At 38.8% G+C, this 14,919-nt stretch overlaps 1 protein-coding gene across 12 annotated transcripts in view; it reads left to right on the plus strand.

The window, feature by feature from the left end:
• PIEZO2 (piezo type mechanosensitive ion channel component 2) overlaps window positions 1–14,919 on the plus strand; it is a 313,781-nt gene that overhangs the window by 274,922 nt on the left and 23,940 nt on the right. For 10 of the 12 annotated variants that reach the window (XM_040586706.1, XM_040586713.1, XM_040586711.1 and 7 more), the window contains 3 exons: window positions 1,962–2,128; window positions 6,824–6,999; window positions 13,035–13,202. In XM_040586706.1, the coding sequence (XP_040442640.1) occupies window positions 1,962–2,128; window positions 6,824–6,999; window positions 13,035–13,202 (511 nt within the window). The remainder of the gene's footprint in view (window positions 1–1,961; window positions 2,129–6,823; window positions 7,000–13,034; window positions 13,203–14,919) is intronic. The other 2 variants (XM_040586715.1, XM_040586717.1) reach the window with 1 other exon arrangement.

The raw sequence follows: 14,919 nt of genomic DNA on the forward strand, positions 1-14,919 counted from the left end.
GCAAAGCTGCCAGAACAGCTACAGCATCATTAAAAATGTATGCTAAAATCGCCTCCATCCCAGAAAGAAAAATGACCTTTCAGATTAGAGTGGAAGTGCCTGGCAAAGCGCTGTGGTGAGACTACGGCAAGCCAGTGATGGTCAATAATAAAGACAATTTTAACCTGAGAGCTGCAATTCTCCTGAAATCAGTAGCAGAAATCATATATTAGAGAGGAAGAGTATGAATTAAAAAAGAACATTTTTATGTTGTGTATTTTTGTGTGCCCTGTTTTCCTTTAACCTATTCATAATACTATCAGGAATTCAAAGGAAATGAATGGTCCTTGAAGTACAAACAACCTTACATTTAATTTCCAATGTCAACATTTCCTTAGCTTCAAGACCTGCATGTTGAAATCAGAATTAATAAAATTTCAGTAGATAAATCATAAAATATCTCCAATTCTAAATGACATAGAAAAAGCCTGGAAAAAAGAGCAAAATACTGTTGAATATAGTTTTGTGACCAGGTGAAGGGGGCTAAATGCTCTTACATTGGAGATACCAAACCATTTCCGTGGCATTGCTCAGCCAAATGATACATACTGCCATTTCAGAATCAACTTGACAGGAATGTACCACTAATTTTTTTTTTTTTTCCTTAGTTTCTGTCCACATGTTATGTGCGTACAACCCTGCCTGCACACCCAGAGACACGTGCATGTTCTTCCGTAGGAATCTTTTTAACTTCATCTTTGCATCCTTCATAAGTAATGAATGTGCACTCCACAAAGTTTTGCGTGCCATCTTGTGGTACAGCTAAGAAGTGAGGTTGTTAAAAGCATCCTGCTTTAGCACATAGGTTGGCTCCTTAGTACCTACTTCAGACATTTTGTCCCTGCATGGCAGCTTATTGACAGTTTTCTAATATTTGTTAGTCTGGTTACTCTAAATTTGATCTTTATAGCTAGTGCTCTAGGATTTGCAACCTAGCAGGGACAACTAGCTTTGGAACTAGCTAGCTGGAAAGAATTTTTTTTTACATTACATTACATTACAAAGAAAATTTTTACATTACCTTACATTACAAAGAAATTTGTACAACACCATGTAAGAACTGTAGTGTGGTGTGTTTGTTTGTGAGTGGAAGAGAAATAAGCTGAAAGTTCTGCTTTTTGGGTGAGAAGTGCAGTTGCCTATGATAAAAGGCATTACTAAAATGAGAAATTAAATTGACACAGCTGTGCTGAGCAAAATAAACTACTATTGTTGGCATAAACCCATAATCCCTACTCAGGGGAAGGTATACTGTTTTGTCAAAAAGGTGCAAGAGTAACGTTTGATACATTATTTACATGATTTGTCCTAGTTGGGCTAGTTGATTGGAGATCACTGATGACACAGTGCAGCCTATTTTAAAAAAGAGAGGCTTTGGAAACCATACAGAGAGGTGTGTCTAGGTGTTTGGAAAACTGAAAGAGGTTCAGAGGCTGTTTGGGCAGGTTAGACTTTAAAACTCAGCTAAGCGATGTTCAAGCACAAAAGGCAAACTGTGCAAAGAGAAATGCACGCAAGTACCTAGACAGGTAAGGGGCTCATCTCAACACACAGGCTGAGCGGCTGTTGGGATCACAGGGGCTGGGGGTGTTAAATAGCTCTCAGAAGATGCCCAGATCTTTGGGTTTTGTTTTACAGACTTATGCAAACGTCTCTCTAAAATCAGGGGCTATTTATATGACTAGTAATTTCAGGACCAGAGAGTTATGGGGTGCAAAAGGGATTCCAGATGATAAGCCTAGACATGCAGGCAGGAAAATAGCCCAGACAGCCAAAAGGCATCCAGCCTTCAAAGGTTCCTTACCTTGCAGCCTAGATTATTATTATTAGACAATAAAGGAAAAATGAATCTAACTCCATGCAGATACACAATGAAAGATACTTGGATTCATTAACTCTCTGTTGCTTTTCCTCTTCCTTAGATAACATCATCAAGAGGATATTTAATATCTTGAAGTTCACTTGGGTCCTTTTCCTGGCAACATTAGACAGTTTTACAGCTTGGCTTAATTCCATCTCAAGAGAACACATCGATATCTCCACTGTGCTAAGAATCGAGCGCTGTATGCTGACCAGGGAGATTAAGAAGGTAATGCCTTTGGTCTTTTTTGTCTGCTAATGCCATTTCCAGCTCAGTGAAAAATGAAAGGTTGTCTTTTCAGATCACTGTGTTAAGGAGAAAAATTATAAAAATCTCACTTATACGTGCAATTTAAAAATAGGCCTGAACTCCTTTTACCGCTTGCTGTTTTATAAATATATAAATAATAAATTACTCAATTTATTATTTGGACACAAAACAAATTATTATAAAAATAACTCTTTGAGACATTGATACCAGGATTTGGCTGAAACACTCCTGTGATAAGGTGTGGTTTTGAGAGACTGGGAGAGATTCAAGTAGAGAAGAGAAGATGTGCATGTTAAACAGCTCAAAAACTACCTCAGTCTGCATATTTCAGTCTTTCAGGAGTAATTTTCTTCACTTTCATTGAAGCTATGTGGTCCTCCATGAGCTACTTATATATTAGTAAAATCCATTATTATCAAAGATTAATGTTAGTAGTGTAACTGGAAATGTATCTGGATCTTCAAAATGCAAGTAAGTGATACCTTGAAGTTGGATAAAGCTCTTATTTTAAGCACAGCTGTTTTTACGTATGTCACTAGCTACCCAAAAGCTAGAAACCTGGCGTAAAAGCCTCAGTTTTAGTTCTTTCCACCTTTTGTTAAAAGCTGCAGCCTGTCTCTGAGATAATAAGTTGAAAAGGTCAACAACACATGGGTACTCTTGACCTTAATAAAGCCCCGTATTGCTGGGACACCATCGACATCTGCTGGCACAATAAGCAGAATAACTCAGGAGGTTGGAGAGGCAGGCTTTCCTGGTCAGATGGAATCCGTACCCAGTCTGGCCAGGAGGCGCTGGGCACAAAGACGGCTGCTTCAGTGTTAGTGTTTCGTTACTGTTATTTTCGCCAAGGTGTCCTATAGTAAGTGGATAATAATAGCAACAGCAATTAAATAAGTAAATAAACGTGGCATATACAGAGTAAATCCTTCTTCAGAATATGTTCCAGCTTCTGGCAATGGATAGTGTAGAGCACCCTAAACCAGAAATTGCATCTGTATCATTGTGTTTAATAATGCCAAGGAATCTATATTCTTGGAGTTTGGCTAGTAGCTTTTAAATCTATTTTTAATGTTGGCTTTCAGAAGATCCTACGATATGGAGTTTTGTAGAGTCATTCCATACTGTGTGTTGAAGAGCAGTTCCTCTTGTTCATTTTAAACCCACTTCCTGATTGTTTTGGGGTTTCCTGTAGGTCAGAGATGTATCCCGTTTTCCTCTACTATTCCCAATTGTATAAATCTGCATGGAGTCTTCTCAGTCATTGTCTTGCAAGTAAAAAGTCCTTTCTTTTAGCTTCTCTCACATGGAATCCATCCTGTGCCTCTGGTCATCTTAACTGTCCTTCACATGATTTCCAGTTTTAATATGGCCGTATTAAGACTGGATATAGAGAACGACACACCATTTTAAAGGCATGGGTGAATCACAGATTTATACAGGAGTATGATGTGTTTTCTTTTGCTTTCCTAGTAAGATTTAACAGTCAAGCTCCTTTGATTTTTAGTGAATGCTGCCTATTTTCAGGGGACTATACACTTTCAGTCCAAGACTTTTAAGGCTAATAAAAGCTGACATAAAGCCTGTCATGCTGTATATGCAGTTTAGGTTATTTTTCCCGTTGCATTTCTTGCCATTTTTTCCCCAAGTCACTCAGTTTTATCAAGTTTGTCAGTAGTACCTTAGTCAACTGTACACTTGAATATGCCAGATAATTTTTTTTTCATGTGCAAACTTTATCACATCACTATTTTCTTCCTTACACAGATTATTTCTGAATATGCTGGACAGTAAAACTACTTGAGGGAACCAGTCAATTACTTTCTTCCTTTGTAAAGAAAAAGTATTGTTTGTGCCTCTTATCTCCGGTCTTATAACAGAGGATAAGTATAATAAATAGATGTTGTCCACTTTATTTCATGACCACTTAATTTCTTACAAGGGTCACTCAGGATAACTCCTGAAGCCATTTTTAAGGACCGGTGTTACCTTCTCCTCCCCTGGCACTGTTTCATCTGTTGTCTGCTGCAGAGCTCTTGGGTCAGCCGCTTCCACTCAGTGCTCAGTTTATTGTTTTGTTCTCAGACTTGTCTTTTAAAAAATAATTACTCCAGTCATTCCATGGAGTTCAAGTTATTCCACTGGGAACATCAGTGACTTTTTCTTCTTTGAAGAGGGATGCAAAAGATTCAGTCTTTTCTTGTCCTGATGCCATAACTCCCTTACACCTTTTTATGCCTTGATCACCTGTTGATACTCTGGCTTTCTGGCAGTTGATTCTTGTAATATTCTTGAAAATGGTTTTGTTATCAGATACATATTTTTTATTTTAGCAAGTTATTCCTCAGCATCTCTTTTGGTTCAATTTTGCTGAAGTTTTACATTTAACTGTAGAAAGTTCATTCTTGTTTGTTTTTGTTTTTCCTCGTGACTTTCACTTATTGAAGGACATTTTCTTGCTTCTTCCTCCTGGTCTTTTCCATTCTGGTGACTTTGTTGTGCCTGCAGGCTCTTTTGTGATGTTTACCTATTCCATATGACTACATTTGAAAATGAACTTGTGTTATTGTACATCGTTATTCTGATGGCATCTTCTGTAATCTTCCTTAATATTTAACAGGCACTAGTGCACTCCTGGTTTGATGATCACAAATCAAGCCTTCATATTATACTTTTTCAGCATTAATTGGTTCAAGTCCACCCACAGAAACTCTGTGACAATCCTGGCACAGTGAATTTATTTAATTTGTTAGACTTTATGTTTTTTGAACCATACCACCTTTTTCTCAAACTGTCTTCTATTCCATCCTTCCTGTAAAATCTGTTCTGTGATAGTACAGTATTGTAGTGATATTTTCGCCCCAGGTCACACAGGACTTACATATCCTTACTGAAAATCACATGATTCCTTCTCCCCACCCCTGAGTTTTCAGTTTTAACATTTATGCAGAAGCCAGGCTAACTGCCTTCTTATGGCCTTTACTTATTTGGGACCTTATTTTGATCATTCTTTGCTACTTCTCACATCAACTTTATTCAGTTTTTCATAGCCTTTGTTCCCAATTTATTTATTTATTTCATGTTGCCAGCAGCCTGGTGCTATTTTGATTACAGTAGAGCCCATATGTACTTGGATACTGCTATATCCCGCTTCAATCCTAAATCGCCTGGTACTAGGAACCCTTTAAAGTATTTCCCCTTAGTCATTTACCTTTAAACTTCAGATATATTTCTAGGATCTTTCTCACCTCTTCTGTGAAATATTGGTACTATGAACATCAGAATCATCAGTTCCTCCACAGCATCCCCAGGTCTCTGTAGCAGCCCCATGCCTGTCATTGCTGCCCAAGAAAGGAGCCTCTCACTGTAAGCATCATGGTGACGTGTTTCTTTGTTCAATGTGGAGTTGGGAACAGTTAACTTGATATATGAAGTTCCTTTGGTCTTTCTTCCAGCTACAGAAGAACCTGAAACTGAGTCCTCCATCAGTTGTGGGCCACTTTTGCTGTCACAGCTCTTGTCCTTTATTCCAGGCCTTCAGCTGAGCTAGAATGTAGCATGTGCCGTAATTTCAGAGTCAGGCTGTCATAATGGTACAAACATTTATTACTGCAGAAGCAACACAGTTTGTATACAAACAAAACTATTTAAAACCTTGAGTTTCAGATTTTGTTCTTAAGATATTTTTTTCTTCAGATTTTGAAAATTTTAGATTTGGGGTAGTGTAGAGGACCAGACTTGAAATAATAGTAACTAATAATATTAATAAAGGAAATATGGGCAGTATTTTAGTGTACTTTTATTATTTTAGCTGGGAAAAGTCCTTGCATAAGGCTTCACTGTAAGTCTGACTGTTCAAGTGCAGCAATCTTCTCTCTCACTGTATCTTCTGAAGTCAATGCAACTGCTAGGGAAATGGTTGGATGTGTTTCCGCCTAAACTGGAATTCTCAGGTTTAGTCTTATGACACGCCTTTAGACTTCTGATTGTAATGTCATAGTCAGAAAGACTTGATTCTGTGCCCAGATCTGGGCTGACAGTTAATAAAACCACCCTTTCATGAACTTGCTTGATCTTGAAGTCACAGGGAAAGAGTAAAGGTCTTCAGTGTATTTTTCAGTTTTCCAACTCTATCCATACTTCATGAATAAATACTTATTTTGGGACACTAATGAAAATCTAGAACAGTTTGTACATGACCTGTTGGGTTTTGATGTGGTTTTTTTCTGTTTAAAACAACTGCTACTGACCATTAATAAGATGTATGATTTGTTCTTAGAGTCAGTGAAGCTATCTGAAAGAGATATCTCAAAAGTTGCTGGAGTACAGGTTGAGTCATGGTCCCAGCCCACACCTCATTTTCACGCTGAATGATCTGCAGTCCACCTGGCAGAGTTTTCTTGGCTATATATAGGCTGAAACTGCTTGCATTGCTCCAGTTTTGCTTGAAAAGCCAGCTCTTTGTGCCATGGTAATTTAAGTCAGAATCTGACTTGCACTCTGGAAAGGAATTACTAGTGGGAGGTTATTATTTACTAGGAAACTGTTTTCACAGTTCTTAGTCCATTCCTTGCCAAATAACAGAAGAAACCAGTTCCTTGAAGAATATACCTCCCCCCTACCATGTGCCTCTACCTCTACTCTCTTCCACAGGGAAATGTTCCAACACGGGAGAGCATCCATATGTATTACCAGAACCACATGATGAAACTTTCAAAGGAGTCAGGACTGGACTCAGTTGATAAAAATCCTGGTCAAGCTTCTGGTTTGCAAGCACCTGAAAGAATGGATAGTTTAGATTCAGCAGCTTCTCGTGACAGTATCTCCAGGTACTGATTTAATTTTATTTTGTTAAAGATAGAGGGATCATGCAGTAGATGTAATTTTAGATAATGTCTAAGTACTGATGAACTTTCTAATTGATGTTGAATCCACTTTTTCATTTATCCATGCCATTTTAGTAGTGAAAACTCAGCTTCATGTTAGTATTCCTCTGCAGGTGGGTTCAGTTGTTGGACTAACTCCTTTTCCACTGCATGACTACCCTGCTGCTTTCTCTTTCCCCTAGAATTAGGAGTTATTGACAGGGGTTCCAATCTTGTAAAAAGTAACGGAAAATAAGAGCCTCTTAAGGGTGCTTTATGGGATACTGTTTTATGAATTCAGGCGTGGAGTTTGGGGAACGTTCATTCATTGTAAATATTTTGTCTTTGTAAAAGAAATTGTTGTCTGTTGCCCACAAATCAAAAAAGGCTTTGCACTGTGAGAGGTTATGGATTTGAGAGAACAAAATCATACACACCCTGTCATACACACGGGGCAAAGATCATCTGAAGAGCCTGGAGTCCAAACTACTATGATTACAGTCCAGCAGAGCTACATGGTTTGTGGATCAAATACCCATACTTGTTCAGGAAAATTGCCTTCCTCATCCTTTTCTGAGGACAGATGCCATCAAGTCATTTGCCAAAACTACTGCATGCTCCTACTTCTCCATGCACAGAGGCAAACACATTAACTTCCTTCTCTTATAGAGACAGCCTGTTCCCACCATGTCCTTTATGTTCTTCTCTTTTAAGATACTACAGAAATTGTCCAACATGAGGGGGAAAAGAGAGGGAGGGCTTTGGAAATCCATCTGTTTCATAATCCATTGCATTCTGCTCTCTTGTTCTCTGAAGTGTGGAAGTATCATATTGTTTGATACTCTCAGCAAACTCGGTAGCTGCTGTGTACAGTAAAATTATGCTTAGCTTTTACTAATGACATATGGGTAGATGTTAGCAGGCTGAAAATAATGAGGGCTTGTCTTCCTTTCTGATGTTACTGAAAAACAAGTGTAAGAGAGTACCTGTGAGTACTATGCTTCATCAAAATATTCACAAATTGCTCCTCAGGGTGAGCACTGGCCTTTGAGAGGTTCACTCCAGTAAAAAAAAAAAAAAAACAAAACCGAGCAAATCTTCCTTGATGGCTAGCTACCCAACTAAGAAACACCTTTGTGTTTTGTCTCAAAGTTTTACAGGAGTCAGATGATGTGAGAAAAATGTAAAGCCAAATTATATTACCACCTTACTTGGAGCCACTTGGGTATTTGCAGGGCAGAATTTAACTCCACAAAGTTTGGTCTCACCTAAAGAAGGAATAGTAGTATCCATCTGCTTTCATTAAATAGTTTTTTGATCATAGTATTTACTATTGATGGAAGAAGTTATCATTATTATACAACCACGTTAGCAAGAACTTTGACTAAAAGCAAAGCGAAACCATTTCCAAAATAAATTCTAAAAAAGAAAGACAAATATTGGAATTTACATGTGTAAATTCTGCCTCTTTGATGAGATGGTATCGAGTGCTGAGCTACACTTGTGTCTTTTTTTTCGGAATAACCAGCCATTTGTCATCCTGCTTTGAGCATACTTACACATTTAAAATCTCTTTCCAAACTCAGAGAATTCAGTGATTCTGTGGAGCTGCTTTGCAACAGAAAAAGTTAGATCTTTCACATGCATTACTGTCATTGCCATTTCCTTAGAAGATGTCACAGGACCTATAGCAAAGGCAGGATTATGACTGATTTCTCTAATCTCAAATTCTCCTTCTGGTAATGAACAATCAAATATTCTTGCACTGAGAGTATTTACAAATTGTACACATCTGCTATAATAATAATAATGACCTGTAATTAGAGGAAGCAAAAATGGGTCTGTTGGTGGAATGATAATGCCATCTGGTTATTGGGGCACCCTTGCATGTCTCTTCCTGGGATTACGAAAGTGCTTATGAGCTTTTTTAGAAAAGTGAAATTTCTTTAAACTCCATGTGAGTTTGAGCAAATTTTTTTTAATTGCCCAAACAAGAGAAGGAGACATCTTGCATTTCAAAGTAATGATTTCCAGTAATTATAAAAGCAAGTAATTAAATCTAAAGCACCCCTGTGATCATGGATCTAGGACTGCAACGGAAAACTTTCATGAAGGGGCAGAAAGTTTCTAACCAGCATTCTGGTTATCCTTCTTTGATTGCCCTACACAATATTCTGTAGTGGCAATTAGATCCAGGAGTAGGATGGGCCTGTGTGGAAGTACACAGGGCTGCAGAGGCACAGAAGCTATTCCATTACAGTAATACATATTCCTCAGTACTCAGCACAGGAATTACTGTAGGTGTCTGCTCAGTACTCTGACCACTGTCTTTTCAGAGAGAACAACCTTCCTGACCAGTTGCAGGAACTGCACATTTCTTCTGAAGTTCAGGGCTGACCCTTGTAAGTCTTATTGAGGGATGTTGTTCTTATCCTAGATAAACCTCTAAAAAGAGTTTGCAGAGTATCCTTTGTGGGATTTTCTCTTTTACCAGGGCTATCATTGATTCTCAGTCATTTTTCTGTGCAATAGCTAGAGGTGTAATGAGGTATTTGTAATGTAATTGGTTTCTCTTTATGTATGAATACTCTTACATATCCTAAAGGTGAAGTGCAGAGTTCATATGGGCCAGGAAGAGACAAGTGATGTTGATCTTTAACAAGCTCTTTGAGGAGCACCACCTAAAGGGATAGGGAGTTAGCATGGTAGAACATTCGCTGCTGTTTGTTTCCATGTGACTGATGAACTGCTTATTACGTTAAACAGCTTGTGAATTTCAGTAACATGGTTGGGAACTTACTAAAACTGGTTGGCTGCCTTTATGGGGCTTTGCCTATAATTATGAATAACAGCTAGATGAAGATCCTAAGTCAGATTTCAGGATATCCAAGGTTTTGTATCCAGTTCAGTTTGTATTCATTTTTGTACATCACAAATAGCGTATTCAGTTCCCAACTCTACCTTTGTGTAGGCTTTTGTAGGAGCTGCAGCTGGGAGCCCCTGGCCCTCCTGTAAGAGTGAACATGCAAGTGCGGTCAGGGTGTTTATGGACACCACTTTTCATCTGTGCTTCCCTCACCAGATGGGTGAATAGGCAGGGAGTACTGGAGAAGTAACGTTTACCTTGGGAGGCAGAGGAGAGGATGAAATGAAAGTCCCAGTTTGGTGTGGGATCTGAATCTGATTTAGGAGGCTGAATGATAGGAAATGTTTGGGATTTCTGCTTACAGGTGTGGGGAGTACAGTACTTTACAAAGGTAATGCCAGTCAGTGACTAGCCTACAGACAGAAAAAAATCTAGAAAAATTTGTAAGTCACCACTTAGACTAATAAGCTCTCTGGGAAGGGTAAATTTGTTTAGCAAAAAGGAAGTCATAAAGTAAGAAATTTCCCGCTCACCAAGGATAAAAACATCTCTGCCATATATATCCCCATTTGAAATGGATACCTGATCAACTTTATGTAAAATACTTGAATTCAGGGCTTTTAATGAACACTCAATTTAAAGTATCTAGTCCTTGAATGATTACAAAAAGCTAATGCTTTTCAAGGTCTCCAGAGACACAAATCTGAAAAGTCACTCAGGAAGATATGCTTGGATTAAATTTATGTGATAGTCAATGACTGAGTCAACATCAGCTTTGCCAAGTGTAAATCTCTGCACTTTATTGGTGTTCTCATTTCCTCCATGTTCGGAAGCATGCTGCTAAAGTACATAAAGAATATACAGACTGTGCTACAGGTGTCATCTCATACACATCTCCTGAAAGTCAAGGATACAGAGCAGCTGCTCAGTCAATAATTCTTCTGATGATTCATTCTTCATTTAAAACAGCTTTAAACCAGATTATGGCAGGGACTCCATCTGGGCAAATGTTTTTATGTGTTGGGATTAATGTATGTTTTTTCTTTGATTTTTCTGGGACCTGGGTCAGAACTTACATGTTTTGCAGGGCAGCTGGCATATGTTTCTTCCATTGAAAATGTATGAACGGGCAAGTGCAACTTTTGATTTCAACAGCTGCTCTGCTTAAGGCCCTTGGAAGGTTCCCTTTGAACTATGTCTGCATTTAAAATACTTCAACACCTTATTAAGAGGTGTTGCTCTTGAAAAGAATAAACTCAGCCCTTGAGATGTAAAATTTCGTGGATAACATTGTGGCACACGGGCAGAAAGTTAATCTGCAATACCGGATTGCCTACTTGCTGCCATCTCCTTATATTTTAGCACCAAAGCCTCACAAAACCTGGCTGTTCTCCGCAGGTATATGTGCAAAGGGACACCTCCTCTCTCATGACCCCCTGGCGTCAGTAACTCAGAGCTCTGACTGATTTCCATGCTGCTGAATCAAGCCTCTAGGGTGGACCTCCTGTTCCTACAGGAAGCAGCATTTGCTGGTTCATCAGAACCCTGTGCCATGCAGACAGCCCTCCAGGTCTTGTCTGGAGGATGCTTGTGTGCCTTTGCGCACACATTGAAATAATGAAGTGGCTTTTAAAGGGTCTTGGCCAAATGAACTGGCAGGACAGAGGTACCCCTGCCATTAATACTGTTTAAGGAAAGTATTTCACAATACCTTTGGTATCTTGGTGATACTTTTCTTCTATTCAAAGACCGAAGTGTGCTTTTGGCCTCAGCCCATTCTGTCAAAGGCGATCAGTGAGTGCAGGCCTAAGAATAACTGCTTCCTTGCTCCATGTATTTCACTGTTTTCCTCCTCAATTTTCTTAAGGCAATAATTGCAAACTGTCCCTTCATGCCACCAGGGTTTTTTCCTCACTTCAAGCTAGCAAGACCAAAGTAACACAGAAAACACCATTGCCCTTCGCTTCTGACCTCTTTCCCAATTCTTTGTGCCCCTGGACAAACATAATGCTTCTCAAGGAAGCAAATCCCCTGTTGCCACTGCTCAGGTGTAACACAGATGGACTCAAAGAAGAAAAGTAGGGTGTAAATCCTGCATTTTGGGTCCTTTCTTCTCTCATTCTGTCTGAAAGACTCAGACAGGTCATTGCATGTGTTAAAACACAAGTTACCTCAAATTATTTCATAGACATCTGTGTTTTCCAAAGATTTTTACAGGAGAATTAATTTTTACCTACCATATGTCATTAATGTATTTGCTTCTTTCCTGTTACTGTTATATGCTTGTATTTAATTATGTACATTCTTTCTCATAACTCGTCCAGTTCTTCTCTCCAGTAACACAGAAATGCTCAATGTATGGTGTATGTCTCTGGTGCCCTGTTGTATTGATAAGTGAAAGGAGATAAGGGTTTATTATATCTGTTCTTTCAAGAGATGCGTGTTACCAATTTTGAAATAGTTTAAAGCTGTGATTGAAATAAATGAAATCTTCTGGAAATAATAATCAGGATTTACTACTAAATATCAAAATAAAAGCCATCCCATGCAGAGCAGGTTATATTTAGCATGCATCTACTGGCTAAGTAACTTACCCTGTGTGGCTCTTTGGTTTGGAAAGAGGATTAGCCAATGTCTGACAGCTATTTTTCTATTTGTGGAATATGAGCTTGTTCAGTTTTAAGAGCTCTTTTAGGAAATTGGCTCGTACCTGTGTAAAAATTCAGCACAGTATTTCATTAGTAAAATAGAATTAGTCCAGAGGAGGTCACTTCCCAAAACATTTCTGTGGAATTTGGAAACTTAGGGGGGGAGCAAAGAAAATGAAACCTCCTCACGTATGTAAGTTGGTGCTCCTGGAAAGCATGTAGAGCATTGTGTTGATTTCATATCACTTTAAGTAGTAAAAAGGTGGGGTTTAGCCTTCTATAGCCCCTATATGAATACAACCATGAGAAATCTGTGCATAGCAATGTGTTTACATGGTGACTCTGAAAAATCCTTATCTTCTCTCTGAACGTTTTCTCTCTGTGTCAGTGTTTTGCTGCATGGCAAGCATATTTGTTTACTGAACCATGTGTATAGTAATATCGTTTGTATTTAACACTGTCTTTATAACTGTTTGCGCTGCTAGCTGCTACACTGAAGCAACCATGCTGTTCTCAAGGCAGTCAACCCTTGATGATTTAGATGGACCAGACACTGTTCCTAAAACAAGTGAGCGCGCTCGACCTAGGCTTCGTAAAATGCAGAGCATGGATATGTCCTCCTCATCAGCTGACAGTGGCAGTATAGTGTCAAGGTGCTTAACTCATGCATGCTTTGTTCACTCATTTACCCATACCATTATACTTACTGCAGTGTACATAAATTTGCATTTGCAGATACGTGGTGTACAGAGTGGTTTGCATGGTTAATGGAAGCTTTACTCCCTTCTGTGTTGTGGCACAATTCTGAGGTTCGAAGTCAGGGTCATAATGTAGGACTCACTTGCTGTTTCACTTCTTACTCTGGTTTTTGTTTTGTTTTGTTTTTCATCCCTAATTCATATATTTTTAAAAGTTCTTCCGTTACATTATGCTGGCTGTCTAAAACCAGGCTAAAGTCTGTATTTATTCAGTTAGAAAAGAGTCTGATTTTCTGAGTTATCAAGCTGATGGTTGTTCATATTAGAATTGGAAGCTGGAAGTGAAGTTTCTCAGCTAATCAGTTATCCTAAATATGGACTTCAATGTCTAATTTTAGAAACTAAGATAGGCAGTTGCCCTTGTTCTTTCAGTTTTTAGTTTCCCCTGTATAGGAAAGATTGCTGAATATGTTTTCATTACTGTACCATTGATTTACAGTCTGTGAGGTGTTAGAATTAAAAAAAGGGGAAACAGCTATGAAAAGATAAAGAATAATATCAATATCCAGTGCAAGAGAGAACTATTCAGACCCATTTGCTCACTTTTTAGCAGGTAACACCCAGAGTTTTATATGACATTGGGAAACAGTGTATCAACTAGTGTTATAAATATGAAATTTTATGGCATATTAGATCATTCTTTTTCAGCATTTAAAGCGTTTTACAAATTTTTGGTGTTGATCGGTTTTGAAATGACGGGATTTTGTGCTTTTGTGCATTTTAACCAGAATGAGTGCTACCATGACTCATCGAAACACACATCCTAACAATAGAGTAGTGTTACATGTTCTAATTAAAAGTCTGCTAGAAATAAAGTGATCTAAGGTAGCCACAATAAGTTCAGAAGCGATGTAAAAGAAAAAGAGATGGAACTTCATTCTTAGTTTCAGCAGGAGATGGTAGTGCCAGCTGGCTTTGCCAGTGCCAGTTTTCTGTAAAAGGTCATACTTCAGGTGAAAACATGGCCCCATTCATTTCACAGGAGCTATGTGAAACCTGGTTTATCCCTGTTGAGATACAAGAATATGCAGCCAACAAGACTATTGCCTGTTGTCTAACTTATGGAGAAGGACTGGAATGGAGGCTAAAAAGAGGAAGAGTGATGTTTGAGGGGAGAGGTGAAGAAATACTTGTGAAGGATTAAAAGGGTGAAAGCAAAGCCAAGACAATATTTTTCAAATTACGGTGTCCAGATTCCCATCTGGAGTCATCAGGCTGCATGAATTTACATCAGTTGAAACTGTTGCAGAGCACAGAGCATTAAGAGAGAAAATGCTTATGTAGTGATGCATTCAGCTCTGGGGCCACCATCATAAGGACATGGACCTGTTGTAGACAGTCCAGAAGAGGGCCACAAAGATGACCAGAGGGCCAGAGCACCTCTTGTATGAATACAGGCTGAGAGAGTTGGGGTTGTTCAGCCTAGAGAAGAGAAGGTTCCGGGGAGACCTTATAGTGACAATCCAGTACCTAAAGGGGACTTACAAGAAAGCTGGAGAAGGACTTCTTACAAGGGCATGTAGCGACAGGACAAGGGAGAATGGCTTTAAACTGAAAGAGAGTAGATTTAGGTTAGATATATGGAAGAAATTCTTTGCTGTGAGGGTGGTGA

The sequence above is a fragment of the Falco naumanni genome, chromosome 3 (genome assembly GCF_017639655.2).
Source record: "Falco naumanni isolate bFalNau1 chromosome 3, bFalNau1.pat, whole genome shotgun sequence".
NCBI classification, from domain to species: domain Eukaryota; kingdom Metazoa; phylum Chordata; class Aves; order Falconiformes; family Falconidae; genus Falco; species Falco naumanni.